Below are 22,561 nucleotides of genomic sequence, written 5' to 3'. Positions count from 1 at the left end.
ATGCAGGTCTAGAAGAGATTGTCTTCGAGTCTTTACGTATTGCAGTTGTGTGCTGGCAAATCTGGATAGGCTGTTAATTTTGAAATTGGTTTATAAATCTTCCTGTACACATGACAACAACCAAGTCATTGAACCGACATACATGATATGATTGTATTTTCTATGTCTGCGTAATCCAATTGTATGTGGAAATTCAATTTACCATGAAGAAAAAATGAAATTGAATTGCTGCGCCAGTGGCAGGGTTGAAAAGTTCACCATATTCTGCCTACTAACCCTTGTTTTTCTAAAGTTGAGGTATGCAGTATGATTTTGTTGTATAAATGAATATTGCCTTTAATCTTGCCATAGTTGCGCAGTGGAGTACGTAGAGTTGTATTTTTGTTATCACATGTACAACGTAAGGAAAGTACTGTGTATCCATCACACATCATCACAGATTATAGTAAGCTTGATTTTTGTTGTGTGTGTATCGTAATCACCTAAATGCTATCAAAAAATGTTGCCAAACTTAGCTAAGGGAATTAAGCTTAAGAGGCTTCTATTATGTCTATGTCTTTGAGACTATATACATGCCTAATGCACATGTAATACACACCGTATTTTGACATAGAGCGCCTTGTAAGCCACTCTCCCTTCAGCATAGACCATTCCCCTATGAATCACCGCATTCATAACAAAATCTGATGATCAAGACAACTTTACTTACACCATCTTTTCACTTTTTGTGATAATGATAATGGTTGTTTGTCCTTGAAAAGCAATGATTCACATTCAACAAAGATGAAAATGAGAATACTTGCAACACGGCACAGTCAATCAGAAATCCCATGATGAATTTGATGAAATGTGCATGTTGTCTCCAAAATCTTGGAATTGTAGTACATGACATACACATTAATTAATTTGTGCAAATGTGTCCTACCATTGTACTGCAAAATATCTGCGTCTATAACTTTCTAAAAATGTTAGTCTTTCGTTCTTACAATGTGCAGATTATACATGTGAAAAACATTGCTGTAAGACAAAACAGGCGGCTTATGTGCATTACAGCCTGAAAAATCGGCTTTCTTCTCACTCGCATAATTTCTCCCACAAATGCACAGACATGAATTGTCAAAGATAGAGATTGATATAATTCTATACACTTTGTAATTTACATATTGTAATTTGAAATTGATACTAGCAAAGTTATGAAGATACTTAAAAGTAGCTAATTTGATTTCAGAAAATTGTTTGCAAGAATATGATACAGATAAAGTGCATTACATCGGATACACATTTGTCCGGGTCACTTGATTGTTGGATTGTCAATCCCATGATTCCATGCAACATGCATTTCCTGTCGGAATCAGCAAGTTAGTGATGGAAAATGACCTCACATGTCAATTGCCTTGTCGCTGTAAACATGTGATGTTAATGCAGTACAGGTTCTGAATATTATTTGCCAATATTTCTAGATTAAGTGTTACACTGATAAACCAATCAGATCACGCCAACATACATCTTTAGATGCATGGTGCGTAAACTTAAGAAAGCTTGCTGTATTTTCAATGTAAACGTTTCATTGCATAAAATCACCTATATTGCTTTGGTCAATTTGTTGACTCAATTGACATGCATAGACACTTAGATTCACAATCTGTATATGAAACTTGTGTTTTGCTTTGTCAATTTGGCCAATTCCTGTTCAGTGGTGTGACAAGGTGCTGATGGCGTTATTTCTTTCATGCCTTTTTTTCCTGTAAGTCATATTCACATCATCGCTATCGACAACTGATGATTTCAGTTCAGTGTATGTAAGGCCAAAAAACAAAATTGTTTCTGGTCCTAGTGATGCTGGTTTGGCACTATTGATGCAACAGTTATTGTCTTTCATCACTGACAGCACAATACGATCACTTTCTTTTTAGCATTTTTGTACATGCAAACAGGGATATCAAGGATAGCTGTACTGATGAGTATGTAACCCCAAAATAAGCTGAAATTACGTGCATGGTGACCAGAAACAATCTTGTTTTTACTGGTAATTGCCCTGTCAGTTCTAAAATGCATGTTTCACACACAACAATGTGATCCTTTTACCAAGTCAGACAAAAATCACACCAATAATGCCAAACCATTGTAAAGGGCAATTCTACACAAGAAATAATATCCCACTGACAATTGTACATTAAACATGAAAAAAAAAACCACTAGTATACTCACAAACTTCAAATCTGGTGCTCATAATGTTACAATTTTTGGTGAGTGATTTCCCCATTAAATTTGACCTATTAGAAAATGAGGAAGCAATGGTGTGCAGTCTGTACTGTACTTTGACATCTTCCAATCCATCAAAGAAAAGCAAAGAACAAGATATGACCACAGTAAGCTCACTTGAAATTTTGACCACGTACGTCCTAGTTTATTTTATTCAACTGATCAAGATACAGAATATTTTGCTGCCAGGATTATAAAGGTTATGATTAACCCTTTGAGCACTGTAATTTTCCCCCCAAAATATCAGGGCAACATTTTATCAATTTTTATGAATTTTTCTGTAATTTTTTCCATGATTTTTCACCAGATGGACATAAATTTTTATGGGCTGCACTTTCTGACCAAAATTTTGGGAAAAATCTGAAAAAAATTGTTGGCGTTGTATAGTATAAATGCAACAAAAATCGACTTAGGCACTCAAAGGGTAAGGTACTGCTTCGTCTACCAGGGTCAGTGAAAAAGCAGTAATGCTCGCACTTTACTGAAGTGACATGTTACTCTTTATCTGTGCACACGATTCTGTTTTTGAAATCACATAATTACATTTGCATATGATAAATTTCAAGGTCTTTGGAACAAGGAAATAACAGCATTCCAATAATATATAGAGCTGTGAGTTAGGCTAGGCGTTTGCACTACTCAGCCTTACAGAAAATGTGAAATAATTAAAATACCATTCAGTAGAGAATGGAGAAATTTAATGAATTCATACATCCTTCCTTTATGATGCCATGGAGTGTGTATAGGTCAATAGTAATTATCTATACATCAGTGTCAGAATTATTGTCTTGCATTTTCATAAAAATGAAAATTAAATTCATGAAGTTGTTGGGGGAATAAAAAATTCCTTGTTAATTATGTTGAGGAGTGAAATCGTTACCTGGTCAACAGCAAATAGTTTCCAGAGGGTTCAGAAGACAGAAATCAGCATGGCTGTTGACGTGACTCAGAAAGCTGCATTTTTGTGACAAAGTGACTGGCTAGATTAAGCTTATTCTGCTGTAAGTATGAATGCACGGTGTGTCCGGACCGTCGTTAGACATCAACTGTCAAAGTCAGAACACAAAATGGGATTGTAGTGTTTGCCGTGAAGTGCCAGCCATGATGGCAACACCATCAGTGTCAACTTTCTCACTGTATTTTCAGTGGGAGGAAATTGGCTTAGTGCACTACCATGTAATCTGAACAAACATGAAGGAATTTACTTTGTATCCACAATGATTTAAGAAAGGGATTGGGAAGGATACATTTGATGAAAGGAAATGGCAGCTCATTGCTAATGAAATCACTTTTAATATTGACAAATCTAATTATTTAAGTTCTGAAAAAATATAACAGGAATAATATTTTCATGGCTAGTTAAGGATATTTATTTTGAAATGTTTCTTTTAAAAGTTGCAATTATATTCCAGAGTGCTTGAATCTGATATCAGATATTTAAGGTACAAATTTACAGAATAATTTTACGGGTGGAAGCAAAATTGATGATCTTGGAATTCAGATCAAGAAATAAATTGTATTGTTTGATAGTGTACTGGTCAAATCTGCCTGATGTAGTTTTCCTTCAGTGCTAGTATATTTCATGAGAATTACTGATATCAGATATTTATTAAAAGGCCTTCATGTTGAAAATAACAGAGATTCCTCAACATGTGTCTTTTCAAATATTAAATAAATAAATAAATAGATAAATAAATGAATAAAGGTTTGTGTTTTGGAGCAAGGTGAAATGAGTCAATACCCAAGTGGGTCAAAATAACTGTATTTGAGGAACAAAAGCAATTGAGAATTCCTCAAGTCAGAAGGTAAATGATTCACCAACAGACACATATCCCATACTTGCCGTCAGACATTACATTTTCTCTAGATCACTTTCATGAATAAATTTCTTACGGCAAGTAATATCGTCCTCATTTTGTAATCTATACGTTAAATACTTACACTGATAATTTTGTGTAATCCTAATAATAAAAAATGTGTGATGTTCAAAGTACATATTATGCATTGTTCAGATTTTTATTCACAAGAGGATTTTTGAATTAAAGTGTAGGTGGTATTATTTCATTGTTTTATTTATTATGATTCTTTTTCAGATTTGAATAAATTTTCATTCATTGAATGCTTCTAAATTTTGATGTGACATTACAAAGCATTGTCATGTTTATTCATATTATTTTACACTAATATTCGGTAACTTAATTTTATTTTGTACAGTCAGTAAATTCTAAGGCAAATTACCTTTTAATAAATATTGTCGTTTGACAATTTTCATTACCCATACATTATTATTTTTGCTTTCTGTATACATGACTTCTGTAGCAGGTATATATTTCCATCACAATTGCATTTTTGACTTTATAATTCCCTTCATTTTAACTCATAATGCCGGCTTTCCATTTCATTCCTTATGGCTCCATGCCTGTATCCTACATGACCTCATCTATCCCTTTCCTGAATTTCATTCCAATATTTTGTCCCAAAGCCCATTAGACTAATCTTTCATTGAAATCTACATAAATTCCATTGGGCTTTTAAGGCGGTTGAACTATCCATTTTAGATTGAAGAGTTCCCTATCTTTCATGTTCATTATCTGCAAGTGTGTCAATTTAGTGGGTTAATAAGCAAGCTATTCTCATGGGGTATTGTCAAAAACTAACTGATAAATCTCATTAGAGTATGACATTGTGTGGCCCTGAAATATTGAGTCGCCTCACTTGACCTTCATACGGAAGATGAAATAATGGAAGATATTATATTGATGATTGGTAAAAACGCGAATGTGTTACTGTCAAAAGATGAACATGAATGACCCTTGAGGTGAGAGAGATATGCTGGTACATGTCTTAAAGTGATGATCAACTGTAGATATATTAGCCATGGAGACACAGAATTTATACCCATGGAGACAGTGATATGGCACTTACATAACTATGGAGACACGGCACTACCGGTAATAGCCATGGAGACATGGCACTTATAGCGACAGCCAAGGAGACCTGGCACTAAGCCATGGCCACAGAGTCATGGCACTTATAGCTACGGGGACCTGGTACTTATAGCCATGGCCATTGAGACATATGGCACTTTATAGCTATGGTGACATGGCACTTATCGCCATGGAGATATGAAACTTATTGCCATGGAGACACGGCAACTTATAGCCATTGAGACAATATGGCACTTATGTGTGCCTGTGATAATGCATCCTGATTTGTACATACAGTGCCAAATTTACTTCTCAGTAATCGTCGAATGGTTTCAATTCATTTGTATTATCAGTGCATAGTTGTATGTCTGGTGAATTAAACACTTCTGTCGCATTGGGGCTATAATAAAAAAATGTAAAACAGTTGATGGACATAGTGAATGTTGAACAAGGTTTGGCATTTTCATGGGAAATACATGTCTTAAAATTCTTATGTAACCATTTTCAACTCAGGAATAGAACATGTCAACATGGCATTGTCATTTAGGATTTTACATACACTGTTGAATGATGCATTATAATTATTGAGCCATCAGATTATGGTAGGGTGATACTCGTGCAGATTGACTTCTAATTTTTGTGAGATTAACTGCAATATTGAGCATTGTTGTGGCTCTCAAAACAACTTACAGACTACCATACAGTAATTTTCCTGTGTAATACATGAATATTGTAATTACAAGTAGGTGTGAATTTAAGAGAGTATGACCTCCAATGTGCATTCTAAAGGTCTGACTTTTTTCCCACCTGCATCTTCTAAGATCATTAAGTGCTGTTTTAAGAGTAATACTGGACACTTATTCACATTTGAGGATACATCATGCTCAATGGGAAGGGTACTAGACTCACTGTCAGATGATGATGAGTTTGACACTGGGAAGGGTACTAGACTCACTGTCAGATGATGATGAGTTTGACACAGGGAAGGGTACTAGACTCACTGTCAGATGATGATGAGCTTGACACTGGGAGCTTGGCAATATACATTGCTTCATTAGGTTATGATTAGTAGGTACTACATTTTGTAATTAGGTTTTACCTGTCGGATGTTGGAATGAATGAATCAATCAATCAATCAATCAACTAACAATCAATCAATCAGTCAATAGTCAGTCAATCAACCACCCAATCAACTAAGCAACCAACCAATCAATCGATCAATCAATCAATCAATCAATCAATCAGTCAATAGTCAATCAATCAATCAGCCAACCAACCAACCAACCAACCAATCAACCAACCAACCAATCAATCAATCAATCAGCCAACCAACCAACCAACCAACCGACCAACCAACCAACCAATCAATCGATCAATCAATCGATCAATCAATCAATTAGCCAACAGCCAATCAATGAATTCAGCACACTCAAATGAGCTTTTCCTTAATTGTAAAGGTGAATACCAAAAAACTATTTATGAAGAATGGAATAATAACCTAGTTATGAATTGATTGACATACAGAGGGTATACATAGTCCAAGCGGCAATCGAAACGCAGCTATCTGTTGGCGGGGTAGCGGGGATCGCTATGCGGGTCAAAGGTCAACCCGCCACGGATATCCGTGGCGGGGTTGACCTTTGACCCGCATAGCGATCCCCGCTACCCCGCCAACAGATAGCTGCGTTTCCACAGGTATACATAGTCCAAGCGACAATCAACACGCTGTTATCTGTTTCCATGGGTACTGGACAAATTCAGAAAGAAATATAGTTATTTCAATATTAAATAACCACTGAAAGCTAAATTCTTAGGCCTCATTCCCAGCAAACAATCATTTAGTCAATATTACATATTAGGTAATGATGTCTGGGCAGTCTAGGTTTGAAGTTAGGAGTGTAATATTTTGTGTTTCATCTGTCTTATCATATTTTCATAACATGCACAGTGGCTGGCTAAGGAGTTAACTATTTATCAAGAGTTGTTACATTGTAGAGATCTCACAGCTGTCATATTAAATCAGAATACTGAGTCTTCTTTCCAAGACACCTAACATTTTACAGATACTGTACTTATGAATATAGTGTAAACATGTTGATACATGCAGTACAATATCGCATTTGATTCACAAAATGTTGCCATTAAAGTTGGATTTCCTATCAATATTGAGACAATGTGTTTAATTTATGAATTTTGATAGAAATAAGAGTTTAAGACTAAGTGCACCATATCTGTGACAGAGTTAGCAATGAAGCATATGTCGCAGTTAAGTTTTTGTTTATTGGTGACGTGACCTGGATAGTTTCCAAAAATGACGCCACAGTATTTATTTTTTGCAACTCTGAAATCCTTCACAGTGCTGTTGATCCTTACATGTATGCCATCGACAGGCAGAGTTGAATGCCAAATATACTGTACATGTATGCCATTGACAGGCAGAGTTGAATGCCAAATATACTGTACATGTATGCCATTGACAGGCAGAGTTGAATGCCAAATATACTATGCATGTATGCCAATGACAGGCAAAGTTGAATGCCAAATATACATGTATGCCATTGACAGGCAAAGTTGAATGCCAAATATACTGTACATGTATGCCATTGACAGGCAGAGTTGAATGCCAAATATACATGTATGCCATTGACAGGCAGAGTTGAATGCCAAATATACATGATTCAATTATTGCAAATTCTGTTATTTTCAAGCAGACGGACCTTACTGTATAAATATGCTGTAGGTGATCTGCAGTTGGTCAGGCTCTCTCATTGAAACTGCATTTCTAACATCTATCTTAACTTTCTAAGGCTGGAAAATTCTATCAGCTATAAGTTATAACACATACATATTGGATGTCATAGAAATTTTGCAACATCGTTCAAGACTGTCTTGGTTTCTCTCAGATTGATCAATTGAAAATTGTATTCAAATGTATCTGTCCTATCATATAAACATTTCTTTATGCAAATTTATAATTAAACATGCATAGTAATAATTATGTATGCAGATTTGAAAGGCAAATTAATATCAGTGGTGTTTTCTTCACCAATATTAATTTAAATTGGAATTCCAGTATAATTTGTGCCTTAATTGCTTCTATCAGTCTCAGGTGTTTTGTTTTATACAGATGTCCGTTTCCTCTGTACTGCACATGCTATCATTTTTGATCCTTCGTCATTTCTTATTCATTCAGTATTATATGGAAGAATATTAACTACCATTCTCCTTTACATGTTCATCTGCTGTACCACTGAGCTCAAAGCACACATATCTTGAAATGAAATTTAAATATTCAAAGCTTTTATAAAGATATTTAACTAAAGTACATCCAGAATGGCTGCTTTCCTAGTCATTCTTAGTGGATGTTATATGTATCAACTTTTGGAGATTGAGTTTTTCTGTACATTTTTATTGCATAGCTTAAAAGTCCTGATGATAATCTAGCTATCCAATAATGGAGAAAGCAAGGTTTGGGTCAAACAAGGACACGTGCACCTAACTAGATCACGCTAGAGTGTTGTCCACCATTGACACGCTTTAAGGTACTCTTTTACAATTGTCAGCATCACCCCATATGACCATCTGTTGGCTCAACTCCAAAATGCTTTGGAAAACTATCAATTGATCACCAGATACAGACATCAGGCCCTTTTTATCAGTTTTTTTCACAGGCCCAGATCACCTGTATGCAAATGTGCTTGGTCAGCAAGTATTCAAATGATAAATTTATGTCCTTTACTGAGAGCTTTTATGGTCAAAAGGCTTGAATCATGTAGAGGTTACAGGTCATAGTCCCTACCAGTGTTTAAGTTCACCTTGTGTTCCATTCATTAGGGATTTAAACTTTTCATGAAACGTCAGATTTTAACATGAAATTTACAATCAGGATGATTTGAGAGTTTGCATGGAGTTGTTTTGGCTCATGTGGCTACATAGCCCTTCCCCAGTTTGTTGTGGACAATGGGTTTTATGGCATAATTGGTGTCTTTCTGGTTACTCAGTTTGCTTGTTTTGAAAATCTGTACAATATTACTCTGCCTTTGCCCCAAAGGTAAAAAAAACACACTATTGACTCCTGGAATGAACAGTATTTTGGTCCAAAATGGTATCACACCAAGCTTAAACCTCACCATTGGGTTTCCAAAATAGTTTTGATTGTAATCTCACCATGATCAGCTTTAAAAATAAAAATTGTTTTGAAATTTCAGTAGCTGCAGCACTTCTGTCAGAAACAAACCTGTGGTAATAAAAGCACCCAGATTTGTATATTTACAATGGAAATCTGATAATTGAAAAAACCTAAACTTTGATGATACAGAGTACTATATGTCTACTTGACAAAACATTTTTAGAATGTACATTGATAAGATGACCCCATGCAGACCAACAGTGTTTGTTTATCACCATGTGATCATGTAACAACCTCTTATACGTAGCTTTCAGGGTTCACAGAAGTGACAAAAGACCCAAACAGAAAATGCCTTTCTCACCACTGACTCTGTGAAGTAGCTTTGCTGAGAGTGAAGTATTTCTGTGCCACAATCTTTGTTTGCTCAGATTTCATGGATAATATGTCACCAGCAGAAATTTGTGATTGCTGTTATAGACTGTCTTTTGAAGTGACTTTTTTGTGTAAATTGTGATAACAATATTTGTGGTGTACCTATTGTCATCTTTGACTTCGAGATATTGTGTATTAAATACAACGAGTGTTGGTGAAATTTTGGAAAAGTGATGAAATGTCAGAGTGATTGGGAAAGGAATGATGTCACATGTTGAGAAATAATCATGACATTCAATTCAGACTTCATTGATCTTTTGCTACTGTGATATCTAAAAATTGTTGTAAAACAAAGCTGGAAATTTATATTTGACATACTGTATTTAAAGGGAGGGTGTCATCGGAACTGAGCGTGTGCGACTTTCTTGTTTACAAACAATGCATTTCATGCATGATATCTCGGATGCATCACATCAACAGAGCTGCAACATTTAAATTTTACAATATTCATTGTTAACAAACGTGTTTTAACTTTCATCAATTGCCAACGTACCCTGGATGAAATGTTTACATCAGTCATGGGGGTCCCTGGCAACCTTTGAGCAAAGTTCCAACGACACCCTCCCTTAATGTATTGCACTCCCTTTAATGTATTGCCCTTTATGTAGAAAATTTCACTCAGTGCAGGCATTCTATTCTCAGATCATGCCAACAGCAACTGATGTGTATCAGGCAGTATAACCTGGCAAAATATTAATGTGCAGCATTTATGAAATTCATATTTATGCAGTCTCTGTATCTGGGACCTAAGAATTTCTGTATCCAGAATTTGAGAGTAGTCAGAAGACTAGAAAGTTCTGAAATCATATGATACATATATTTGCATGATCACATGCAACCAACCAAAAAAAGAGAAAATTACTTGTTTTCACTCTCAGTTATCAGCATATGTTTATTAAGAATAATGTTACAAGTTTCCCCTTACTTCATTTGCATATCAAAGACTGTAACCTTTGTTTCTGTTGATCACCTGATCTCAGTTCCAGCTTATTGTGGAGTCTAGAGTTACAGATTTGTGTTGGCTTGTTTATGAGTTAATGGTGTCAAAAGTCAAAAACCCGATATGATAAGATCATACTGTAACTATCTAGGTTTGGGTGTGATGTCAGCTTTTCTACAAAACAGGTATGCAGAAAGATAAGAACTGGACATAAACACCGTAGGAGTATACCTAAGAAATGTTGAAGGCTAAAAATACAGGTTTATTTGTTTTCTGTCAGATTCGATCACATGCTGTTTATTAGTCACCTTACATTTACTACAGTCATCATCATTGTATTGAGTCAAAGTAGAGGAACCGTTGATGTGTGTGTTATATGATGGTATTGTTCAAATATGACACTCACTTATTTATGCATCAGTGTTGACAACTGATTCCACCTGAGAGCCGCTGTTTATCCATTGAAATAGGATTGTAAATCGTAGACAGCAATCTGCAAGTTGACCATCTTGCAAGAAATGGAACTATGTCATTGAACTCTGATCAAAGAAAATTGACTCTCCTAGATCCTTCCATTTATGTCAGGAAAATTAATTGAAGTCATTCTTTTCAAGAATAAACTAGATATTTAATCATTAATGATAAAAATATTATATTCCAATAGAGGTGTAGATTTTTTGATCTATTAATGTTGATTGGAACAGCCATGCAGTGTTTACGTCTGTGTTTTTGCTGAAATTAGCTGCTTCGCTGAAATTAGCCGATTTAAATTTACCACTTAGCAATAAGGTAATGATATATCCATCGCATTGTGATATGTGGCTTCATTAAAAATACAGGTGTTTCAAATAATAAATGTTTATCATTGCTGTAGGCTGGTTGATATCTGAACTGCAGATGTCAGATTGCTGAACATGATAACAGCTTGATTATAGATCTAGTTTTTCTCTCCATTGACCATTTTGCATGTTATCTACAGTTGTGTCATTAAGTTCACTACCTGGCAGACATTGCTTTTCTTTTATCTTTATCCTGTGCAGCTGTCAAAAGGAATAATTTTAATTTCAGATTTCTCAGTGATTGAATATTTATAAGCCTGCAGGGCAATATAGATTAGTGCTTGGGAGTGTTGATTTTTCAGCAAATGTTAAGATGTTCTTTCAGGGGTGATATTGGTTCTGTGAAGTTACAATGTCGTCAAAATTGTTTGCTTGTGGTTGTGGTTGACATCTGAAACATGAAACTAACTGCATCAGTGAATTCAACTGAACACATTTTCAGACTTCAAGTTCAATATTGTCTTTGCTGTAAATTGTGCAATGTCAAGTTAACTTTAGTGTTCACAAGCTTCTTTTCAAATGTTGATTTTTAAGTTACTGAGATTTATAATTCATAGTTTGAACTGCATGTACATAATGGAAGATTGCACATCTAGAATATCTGTTGGTAATTAATACTATTGCTTCAAAGTGTAAACAGAAGTGGTAAAGTCAATACCTGATTGAATCCTCAAGACATTCGTGAATGATTGCATAGCATAATTATGTTTTAGCAGTTTTCAAACCTCACAAAATAAAAAAACTTACAAATGGATATTTTTAAGACCACAATTTTGTCACCTCACTTATTTGATATATATGAAAATTGTTGGAAAACACCTCATAGATTCTTTGTTTTTGAGAATAGCTTTTGCCATCTGCATGAAACAGGAATATCAAAAACTAGAAGCAATTTAAACAAATTTTATTGCTAAGGAAACCAGCAATCTGAAAATGACAGATTATCAATAACCTTTGAAGTCATGCTAACTGATCTGTTTACACAATAAACTAACACTTGGTATTATCAAAACACTTTTCCATGGAAGCACTTGGACATGTGAGGTCAGTTGGTGCATTAATATGGCCAGTATGCCCTGCAGTAGTGTGCTTGCTTTCTGACGACATGTGAGGTCAGTTGGTGCACTAATCTGGGCAGTATGCCCTGCAATAGTGTGCTTGCTTTCTGACCACATGTGAGGTCAGTTGGTGCATTAATATGGCCGGTGTGCCCTGCAATAGTGTGCTTGCTTTCTGACCACATTTGAGGTCAGTTGATGCACTAATATGGGCAGTATGCCCTGCAATAGTGTGCTTGCTTTCTGACGACATGTAAGACTCATTTCAATCATTAGTTTGTTTTTGTAAAAGGCCCGGCTCTATATAATGTTACCTCTCACGCAAATTTTTGAGCAGCAACAGAAAATTAGAGTGAGAAAGAATATCGGTTTACTGGATGGGATGTATGTCAGGGCCTACTGGACAGGATGTTTGTCCTGGCATAGAAACAAAAATTATATCCTACTTGTCACTTCAGTGTATAATTTCTCAGATTATCTCACAATTGTGTTTTAGCAAATGATATACAATTGGTAAACTGTTCAATTGACTGGTGTATAATGAGCAGTGTTCCTGTCTAATTTTATCAATGTCCTATCAATATAGCCGACACATGTCTAAGTGTTTGTGTTATTTAAGAAAATGTGTAATTTTCGGTAAATATGACTACTGTCTTTTGAGTTATCCGAGCTGGTTATCCTGTAGAAGTGAAAATAATCGAAAGAAATGGTGTATTGAATGGATGCAGGATTACATACATGCTCTGGAAGGGAAATTAAGTAATCTATATTTGTATTTTTTCATGTTGTAAAAAGGAAACATGGTATACTTTTTGTAAATTTCCATGAACTCTATGATAATGTTGTGTTCTAAGAAGTGTCAAATGTTACTCCATGTTTCTGAATATTAAGGTTCACACCAGTCAAATGCTTAATTTATTCTGAGACACAGAAGAATGTACTTTACATTGTCATTTCTGTTACTTCTTTGTTTGTAAGCAGAACTTAAGGAAATTATGTGTTTTTTCAACCTCTCTTTTGCTATTTTTCAAGATACTGGGCACTATGAAGTGACCTGTCACATGACTAAATCCTTGTCCCAACAAACTCATTCCATATGCTTTAATGTGCAATACTTTTAATCTACAAAGGATTTCATCTCTGTCCAACAGTGCCTAGCACAGCTCAAGCTTGTCAATTAACCCTCAAAGTTTTTACATTTGATATAGAAAATAAGTGCTTTCTTTGGTGACATTTGAAAACTAATAAGATTGATGAACTATATAAAACAGTAGCACTTTGTATACCTGTGGGAGATGAGATATATGACCGGGCACACCTGATGGCATCACCTACTTGACACTCAAGTCAGTTGAGGTACATTATGAATTAATAATTAACACCTGAAGGTCACTCAGTTGCTTTGAACTTTCGTTACACTTTGAAGGGTGTAATTCTGTATTTTTGTCATATATTTCAAACGGAAGGCGACCTTATCTGCAATGTATGGACAATGAATTAAATTGCCTGCATGGAATTGATGTAGCTGATAAAATGTCAAGAAACTTGAAATTCATACATACATTAGTGATCAAGGTAACAAACCCCTTCCCCTCTGAGCCTTTTAATCACACCTCAAGTATGCAAATGTGTGTGCTGGCTTTTAACAAGTCTTATAGACTGACAGATCTCTATCACAGTTATGCTAATCCAGACGTATTTGTCCTTGTGGAACATTGCAGATATCTGTGAGACTTAATAATTACAATATAGCAAGACTAAGCCAGAGGTGTTGAGAATTCCCAATAGAAACAATGCTGAATGAGCTTTGAAATTTAAATGAAGGAAAACCTGAATAAAATGTATTTAATAAATGATTCAAAATAGACTTAACTTTCTCTATTACAAACATCCTCTAACATTTCACATTTGAAAAATTTTGTATACATAGAAGGCAAGCTCAGCGGTAAAAAGAGAATTTGCTCAATATTAAAAAGACTAGTTTTGATATGTTTTTATATTTGAAATAAATCTTTTAGATTAATCAAAGACGTGTATGAATAATCAATCATTGAAATACAGTTAATGCAGACAACATGATTCAAAGCAGAAGACAATGATGTAAGATGAATGCCTAGATAGACAAAGAAGAAACACCTTTGACAGCGAGGAAAATTCAGAATGGCATTTCCAAATATCATGGGAAAATCATGTGTTCTTTATGAAAGGGAACTCAGGCCTTACTTGTCAGTGCACACGGCATTTAGAAAGGCTGTAAAATGTTATACCCTGTGAATTCTGTGATGGATTCAACGTAAAGCATGCCTTAGGGATTTGCTTCTATTTAGGCCACTGTCAACCAACACTGCCGACAACGCTCTCTCACTCTCTGCTGTGACGTCAATCAGATATTAGGCTAAGGGCTATTACATCAAATTTGTTGAACGTGGACAATAAGAGATGATGAAACCTGATGTAGCCGTCAGTTTCTGTTCCACATCCCATAATGCAAGATAGAACAGTCAAAAACACCAATTTACACCATGCTTTTATGTAAGGTGTCATGGAATACATCTACAACTAAACTGTTTGTCATTTCAGGTAATCTTTCACAGTTTACATAATAATGTTGATTGAAACAGATGAAAGCTGAAATGAAAATGAGTGTTCCTTTCATCAAATGGCTTCTCACCAAACAACTTTCTCTCAATGATGAATATCAGTGGATTTTAAAATTGCAACCACTTCATTATGAATTAACTGAAGTCTAGCCTAATGTAATTCCTTTTTCAGTATGACAACTAAACCTACACTACTTAGAATAAAATCAAGATCTTGATATACAGGAATAGCACGCTATAATAACACATATTGGTCAGGCAAAATAGTTTATTGGTTCAGCTAAATAGCATTTAGTTCAGCTCAATAGTGTATATTGGCCCAGTTAAGAGTATTTGGTCCAACTAAATAGTGTATTGGTCCAGATAAATAGTATATTGATCCAGTTAAATACATGTAGTATATTGGTCCAGCTAAATGGTATTTATTCCAGCTCAACAGTATATTGGTCCAGCTAAATAGTAGATTGGGCCAACTAAATAGTGTATTGATCCAGCTAAATAGCACATGGTTACAGCTAAATAGCATGTGGGTCCAGCTAAATAGCATGTGGGTCCAGCTAAATAGCACAGTGGTCCAGCTATTCACCATGTTTTGCATAGATCCTTTCAGGTCTAATCATCAAAGATGTGGTAACAGTATGCATTTTTGCACTAATCAAACTTTTGCCTTCCAGGGAAAGGAGCTGTTAAAAAAAACGCTTATTTTCCAGACAGCTTTTGTCTGATGTATCATCCTGATGTTAATTTTGTTCTGTTCATAATGCATACATGTGATCTGTAGAATTAAATGCTAGTGCTGCAGTCTATCAGTATGTATAGATTAACAGGAGCTCATAGATAATCTTTTGATGTAACTAACTATAACCTCCCCTACAAAGAAACCTGCTCTCATATCTCTCTTTAACACTTTCTTCTTTCTCTCTATCTACTAATCCCATGCCTTTTACAGTCATGACTCTTTCTTCCTGTTTTGAATGATAACAATCTCCTCTACTTTTTAATGTCTTTTTTGCCATCTTGTAGCTAGAATTCAAAAACAGGGTGAGTCAGTATAGACTTTAAAAAAAACAACAGCAACAGAACAAAAACAAGCAAAAACGACAAAACAGCGCAGACATGTAATGCATGTCACTCACCTTTTGTAGTTTGGAGAAATTTTTTTTTCTATCATTGTGGACTCAGATGTGATTAGTGGACAACCATAATATGTCAACAACAGGAATTTCTCATCGTTTTTGTGCACATATAAAAACTAGTCTGTATCTTCTTTTGTTCTTTTGTTTTACAAGTTTAACAATTTTATGTGGGTTGTTGGACAATTTTTTGTGTTGCCAAATGCATGGCATATGATTACCATATCATCGTTTTCAGGAAATGTTTTCCCATGGGTACATTTCTGTTGTTACATTTTAAATGTGTTGCACAATATTAACATTTTGTTGGTCATGTTGTCTGTGTTTGTGTCTAGGACTGAAGTTACATACTTAGGTGTTTTTTCTTTTCATCCTCAGTCCAGTGTGACAGGCAATCAGGATGTGCTCGTTCTACGTAATGTCACCGTGGAGCAGAGTGGCAAGTACATATGCTGGGCTAGCAATTATTTGGGTGTAGGCCACAAGAGTGCCTGGTTGACTGTATTGCCAAGTAAGTGTTTAAATCCACTGTGATACAAAATACTGTTATAATACCAAAATCATTTTTCCACAGACCACAGCTCCCTCACAAGAATTATATTGCAGCTAACCGTGACTTTAAAAATACATCAAACAAGGTGTAGAAATGCGGAGAGTGAGCTGTAATGTAACCTGTAGGGATGTCATTTCTAAGAATTATGCAAATTTTGTGTTATTAACATTGACAATATTTATTGGAAATTAGTAGGAAGTTTAAGATAAAGAAACATTTATTAACTGCCCCATTGGCTGCATCTTTTGCATTTTTTGATAAGATTGTTTGAAATAAAATGCAGCGTATGTAAAAATGCAAACTGCATTGCGACTAGAGAATGTTTTTTCTATACTGGTGACAAACATAAAACATGTTTTTGAGATGTAACTCAAATATGGCCCCTGTAAATACGTGCATAAGTGGTTGACTTTGCTAAATCTATTGCCATGGATTGAACTAGTGACATTATCAAAGACATAATGAAAATATAAAACATCTCTTGGAAGATTGGATGGTAATATTTTTGTAAGCAAAAAGAGACAGCTATTGGGGTTGTTTACCAAACCATGAAAGAATGATTTCTTTGTTTTGACAGTATTATAATCTCCAAATAGTCTGCAGTTCACCTTTTATTGTTTTGAGGCTTCTGATGTGTTCAGATTCATAATTAGTCAGACAATTTTGAAATGTTTGGATTCATAATAAATCAGACGATGTCTTTTCTACTTCTACATTATGGTTCAATTACTTACCAGACAAGAGTGGTCTTTTGCCAAGACAACATGCTGACATAATGATACAGAAAAACTCTCTATGTTTAATTCTGGAAAATGTTTTCATGTAAAACATATTTGAATTGTAAATATATGTCAGAGCCTTGTAAATGACATTGGTGAATTGCAGACAGTTAGTGCTTGAACATTGTCATGGGCACAAATCATGACGTATTTTCTCATGTTCTGGAAGGAAGCATTATTACATTTGTTAAGTGTGAATCAGGCACTATTAAACTAATTCCAAATAACTAAGAAAACTACAGTAGGGCAATGCACAAAATAGTTTCCTCGCTATTCTTTATGAAAACATACTTAAACATCATGTTAACTTTTGAAGTTCAATGATTGGGATTCTTATATGTCAGTCAGAAGACATGGTGCTCTTTTGATATTGTCATTGAAACTCTCAGTCTGCATGACAACCGGGCTTTTCTGGTACCATTGCATGATGGGTAATGTTAGCAACAATGGTGTATTTCAGTGGTGTCATTGAAAATAAACAAAAGCCAGCAATATTGCCAGAATAAAGATGTGGTGTTCTCATAAACAAAATGAAAATGCTATAATTTTCAAGCCAATTTTCTTCCAATGTAGATACCATCAGAGGAATGCACACCTCTCCAATCGGCAATGGTTTACTTTTGGCAACATATAGCTTTATGATACTCATCCGGGGCATTAAGAAGATGAACCCCCCATTAAAAAATGGTTTCTGACATGATGGTGTAAATGCTAATAACCTGATAATAGCCAATCAAATTACTGGTATTGGCCATGCACATCTCTAAAAGCTGGGTTTTTGTGCAGACTGTATACAACATGATGTTACAACTGCTGTTTAGTGAATTGGTAGTTATCTCATTGTTTGTAGTTGCTTTTCTCAACTGCTGACTATTAAAATATAACTGTGGTGGCGCTCTTGATGCATTCAAAATGAAGCTGAAATGCCATTATGATACATTATAAGATATCAATATCTCTTACATAGTGAAAACTGATACAGTATAACTCAGTGTGAACCTAAAACTCAAAGTGTGCTGATCAAACAATGTTTTCGTCTGCCACGTTTAGTTAAGTTGAAAGCTTTGCATGTTCTGTTGTGATAAAAATGGCACTTTATTTTGACAAAATGCAACATCGGATCTGCCTTGTATCCATCCTTATGTCAGTGTATTCCAGTGTGAATACATTGACTTGTTTTAGAACGTTGAAAGAAATTTGCTGATCCAATAAATCGTTGACAGATTGGTTGTCAAGGGTAACCATTCCAAGGACACCAGTTTAAACTACAGTCTATAGATAATTTATTTTAAAAAGATATTATTCCTATTGGAATAGACCTTCATCTGCCGAAGGAATGTTTGCACACAAATACTTATCTCAGTGTAAAAGTATACAGTATGTTTTCTTATCTAAATTTTGCAAATCAAGTGATATTGATATGAAACACAGCTAGGCCTTACTTTTCTGTAATAGAAACTTGTTAATCGTTCAACTATCCAAATACCAAAACTTTTAGCTAGTTTGAGTAACCATTTAGTCTATTCATCAACATGGGAAAAATTCATCCCAGTCCATCACAGAGAGAAATGTGAGGGTATAGAGTATGTCGTTGAGATACAGTGTATAAAGCCATTTTACCACATTGAGTGGAGGGACTGTACCACATTGATTGGAGGGATATACCACATTGAGTGGAGGGACTGTACCATATTGAGTGGAGGGATTGTGATTATAGCACTTTGAGTATGATTATATACTCATGAAAATACACACTACGAAGATTGTGTCTGATTTTGGAAGGGGCTTTCCAATTGAAAAAAGGTTACTTTGGCAACTGTATGGCGTTCAGGGATTAGGGTGATCAGGTTAAAGAACCTATGCGTGATGGCAATTAATTTTACGACAGACATATTTGTATTGTATAATTTTCATGACTTTGTGTAACTTTTTTGTTCACTTTTGTTTGTCCATAGCGTCCAACATTTCTATTGAAGTATTTACAACAGATGTATATCCAGAAGACAATATTGATTTGCCAAAGGAGAAAGGATCACACATGTACATAATCATTGCCATAGTAATAGTTGTCGTACTTGTCCTAGCCTTCGCTATCTATTACATATATTGTCGTTTTCGTCGAAAGTCACAAAGACCAGGGCTTGCTCGGCGGCAAAACCCAAACTCAACAGCCATTCAGCACCAGGTAATTTTACTTCTAAATCCATGTCTTATAGAGTTTAGTTGAGTATGCATGCAATTTTGATGGCTTTGATGAATATTAGCAATAGTGTCACTGTATGAAACTCAAATCACAGCGGCAAGATGAACTCAACTTGATATGCAGGGACTAAGTCTTGCAGTTTGCATGCGTGATTCACAGAATTAGACAGTGCTATTTTTAGTAATATTTTCAAGTCTACTTAGAAGGTATCCACTTGCCAGTTACAATTTAAATGATGGATTGTTCAGTTTGCAGCTGTGTAAATCTTTATACTTCTCATTCATGCCGTGTGAACTTGAAAACAGAATTTTTCTCAGATCATTTTCTGAACAAATCCAGTAAAAATGAGACTGATTGTAAAAGCCTGGAGGTTGTGCTGTATCAGCATCCTCTGCATGTTTATGATCTTGCTGACTTATCATTTTCAGATGTCAATGGAGTCTAACTCTTCTGTCGGATCTTCGCAGCCCCTGATCCGTCGTAGTCAGCGGCTGTCATCAAACATTACGTCCATATCAGAAATTGAAATCCCGTATGATGAAAACTGGGAGTTTCCAAGAAACAGGTATGGATATAGATGATTAATTAATGCTACCCTTCCATCTAGCTATTAAAAATATTCTGTTACGGTGAGGTCACCATGTCAAGTAATGAATTTGATCGCTAGATTTGAAGTTTCTATCATGAAATGGGTTCATAAACCAGTTTTGTTTCCACTGCTTCATTGTGCAACTGTACAGAACAAAATTAATTTATTCAAGAATTATCCTATTGAAAATTTAGGGCCGACTCGCAGCGATTTCGAAGCTGTTATCCAATTGGTTGGCAGAATCGTACCGTTATAATGAAATAATACAAATAAACTCCCTAAGTTGCTGTGAATAGTGACAATCGACCAATCAGATATAACCTTGCAAACACGCTGCGAGTCAGCCGAAAATTTATGAAAGTCTCTTCCTGTTATAATATATATATATATATATATATATATATATATATATATATATATATATATATATATATATATATATAGATAGATATAGATAGATAGATATAGATATAGATAGATATATAGATATATACACAAGTCACATTTTGTTGTTGTATATACAGGTACCTACAGACACTTACACACATACTTTACGTTTTTGCTGCTGTTCCAAATAAATAAATTATCCTGGTGATGATAAAGGAATCGTAAAATTTTGAATTGCTAGACTGACCCTGGGTAAGACGCTTGGAGAAGGTGCCTTTGGTCAGGTCTTTGAAGCATCTGCCATGGGAATTATGAAGAAGGAAAGTAACACTACAACTACAACGTGTGCTGTGAAAATGCTGAAAGGTAAATTTCTGTACAAAACACTTCATGCCTGCAATTTATAATTATAGTATTTTGTTTAAACATCCAGGTCTCAATTAAGCTATCAATTATTTACACACTTCACGGTGTGTGACCAAATTAACCTTGGATCATCATTGGTGTTGAGTTCGTGCCCCAAAGCTACCCCTGGGAATTTTTCTTTATTTCCATAATCCTCCATCAAAGCAACTCTGTAAAGATTATGTAATTACAAGGAATTACTAATATTTTCACAGTGGGAACTCATCTAGTAATGGACTCTGCTCCAACAACTACTCAACTGTATCCATGACACTTTTAGAAACAGTTCAATATAACTATTACCATATTGCTAAATCACTGTACAAAAATAAATAAATCAACAACTTGTTGCATCTATGCAGTAAGGTCGGATTTGCAAATTTCTTTACTCAGCCATTGTGCCAATTCAAGTTTGTAACATTAGCAGTCACAATATTCATATTAAATAAGTACTGATAAATATTGGATTAGCACTTACACAAAGATTTTACTTAGGTTGGCTTTTGTTTGATGTAAAATACATTTCATATGAAGAGTGACTTCAACAAAAAAGTCAGTGATGTTGACGACCTGAACTAAATGCTGTAGGAAAGCAATTTAGCATTCCACATCAAGATAATAATTTTTGTAATTGAATGGTGATCTTGTTATTATCAGTGGTAGGCTTTCATCTCTAGTGAGTTGCTATGGATATTAAGGTACTCCATAATGCATATCAATTGAAACTCCCTGGAGATGTGGATGATATATTTCTAAGGATATTCAGGCAAAACTTGCTAAACTTAAGTACATTGTAGGCTTTGATAATTTTATATGTACATTTTTACTTTTTCAATCCTTCATCCAATAGGCAAAATCCCAATTACAGAGTTAGCGCCTTCCCATTACGTAATGAAGCAGAAGTTTTGTATTTCTCATTGAAACTCTAGTCATGATAGCGTGCACTCTTAGAAGTATTCATCAATATTCAGGATATTTTCTCTTTGGCCCCTTTTCTTTGTCGTATCACTGGAAATTATACCATGGCTACTCTCCAATCCCTATCTATGAAGGTTTTAATCAAATTTTAATGTGAGCATTGCAATTGGTTAACATTTTCTGATTATCCTTGTATTGTCAACTTTTCACACGGTAAGAGTGAGGACTTGTTTTACCTCTGTCAATGCTCTAAATTATCCATCCATGTTCATTGACAATTTGAAAGAGGGTGCACAATGTGTATCCTTCAAACCAATAGTAATCTGTCAACGGTGCTCTTTGATTTTGGAATAAGCTATCTAATACTGGTTCTGTAGTTCTGCAGGAAAATGAAAGGTTATTATAAT

The 22,561-nt window shown here is 35.0% G+C and overlaps 1 protein-coding gene across 5 annotated transcripts in view; it reads left to right on the top strand.

Annotated features, from left to right (window-relative positions):
- LOC139138158 (fibroblast growth factor receptor 2-like) overlaps positions 1–22,561 on the top strand; it is an 88,489-nt gene that overhangs the window by 49,366 nt on the left and 16,562 nt on the right. For 3 of the 5 annotated variants that reach the window (XM_070706397.1, XM_070706395.1, XM_070706396.1), the window contains 5 exons: positions 16,211–16,228; positions 16,699–16,831; positions 19,608–19,837; positions 20,284–20,420; positions 21,073–21,197. In XM_070706397.1, the coding sequence (XP_070562498.1) occupies positions 16,211–16,228; positions 16,699–16,831; positions 19,608–19,837; positions 20,284–20,420; positions 21,073–21,197 (643 nt within the window). The remainder of the gene's footprint in view (positions 1–16,210; positions 16,229–16,698; positions 16,832–19,607; positions 19,838–20,283; positions 20,421–21,072; positions 21,198–22,561) is intronic. The other 2 variants (XM_070706399.1, XM_070706398.1) reach the window with 2 other exon arrangements.

This window comes from Ptychodera flava, chromosome 8, assembly GCF_041260155.1.
Source record: "Ptychodera flava strain L36383 chromosome 8, AS_Pfla_20210202, whole genome shotgun sequence".
In the NCBI taxonomy this organism is placed as follows: Eukaryota; Metazoa; Hemichordata; class Enteropneusta; family Ptychoderidae; genus Ptychodera; species Ptychodera flava.
The sequence above is the reverse complement of the archived record's forward strand: the minus strand, read 5'-3'. Positions and strand labels throughout refer to the sequence as shown.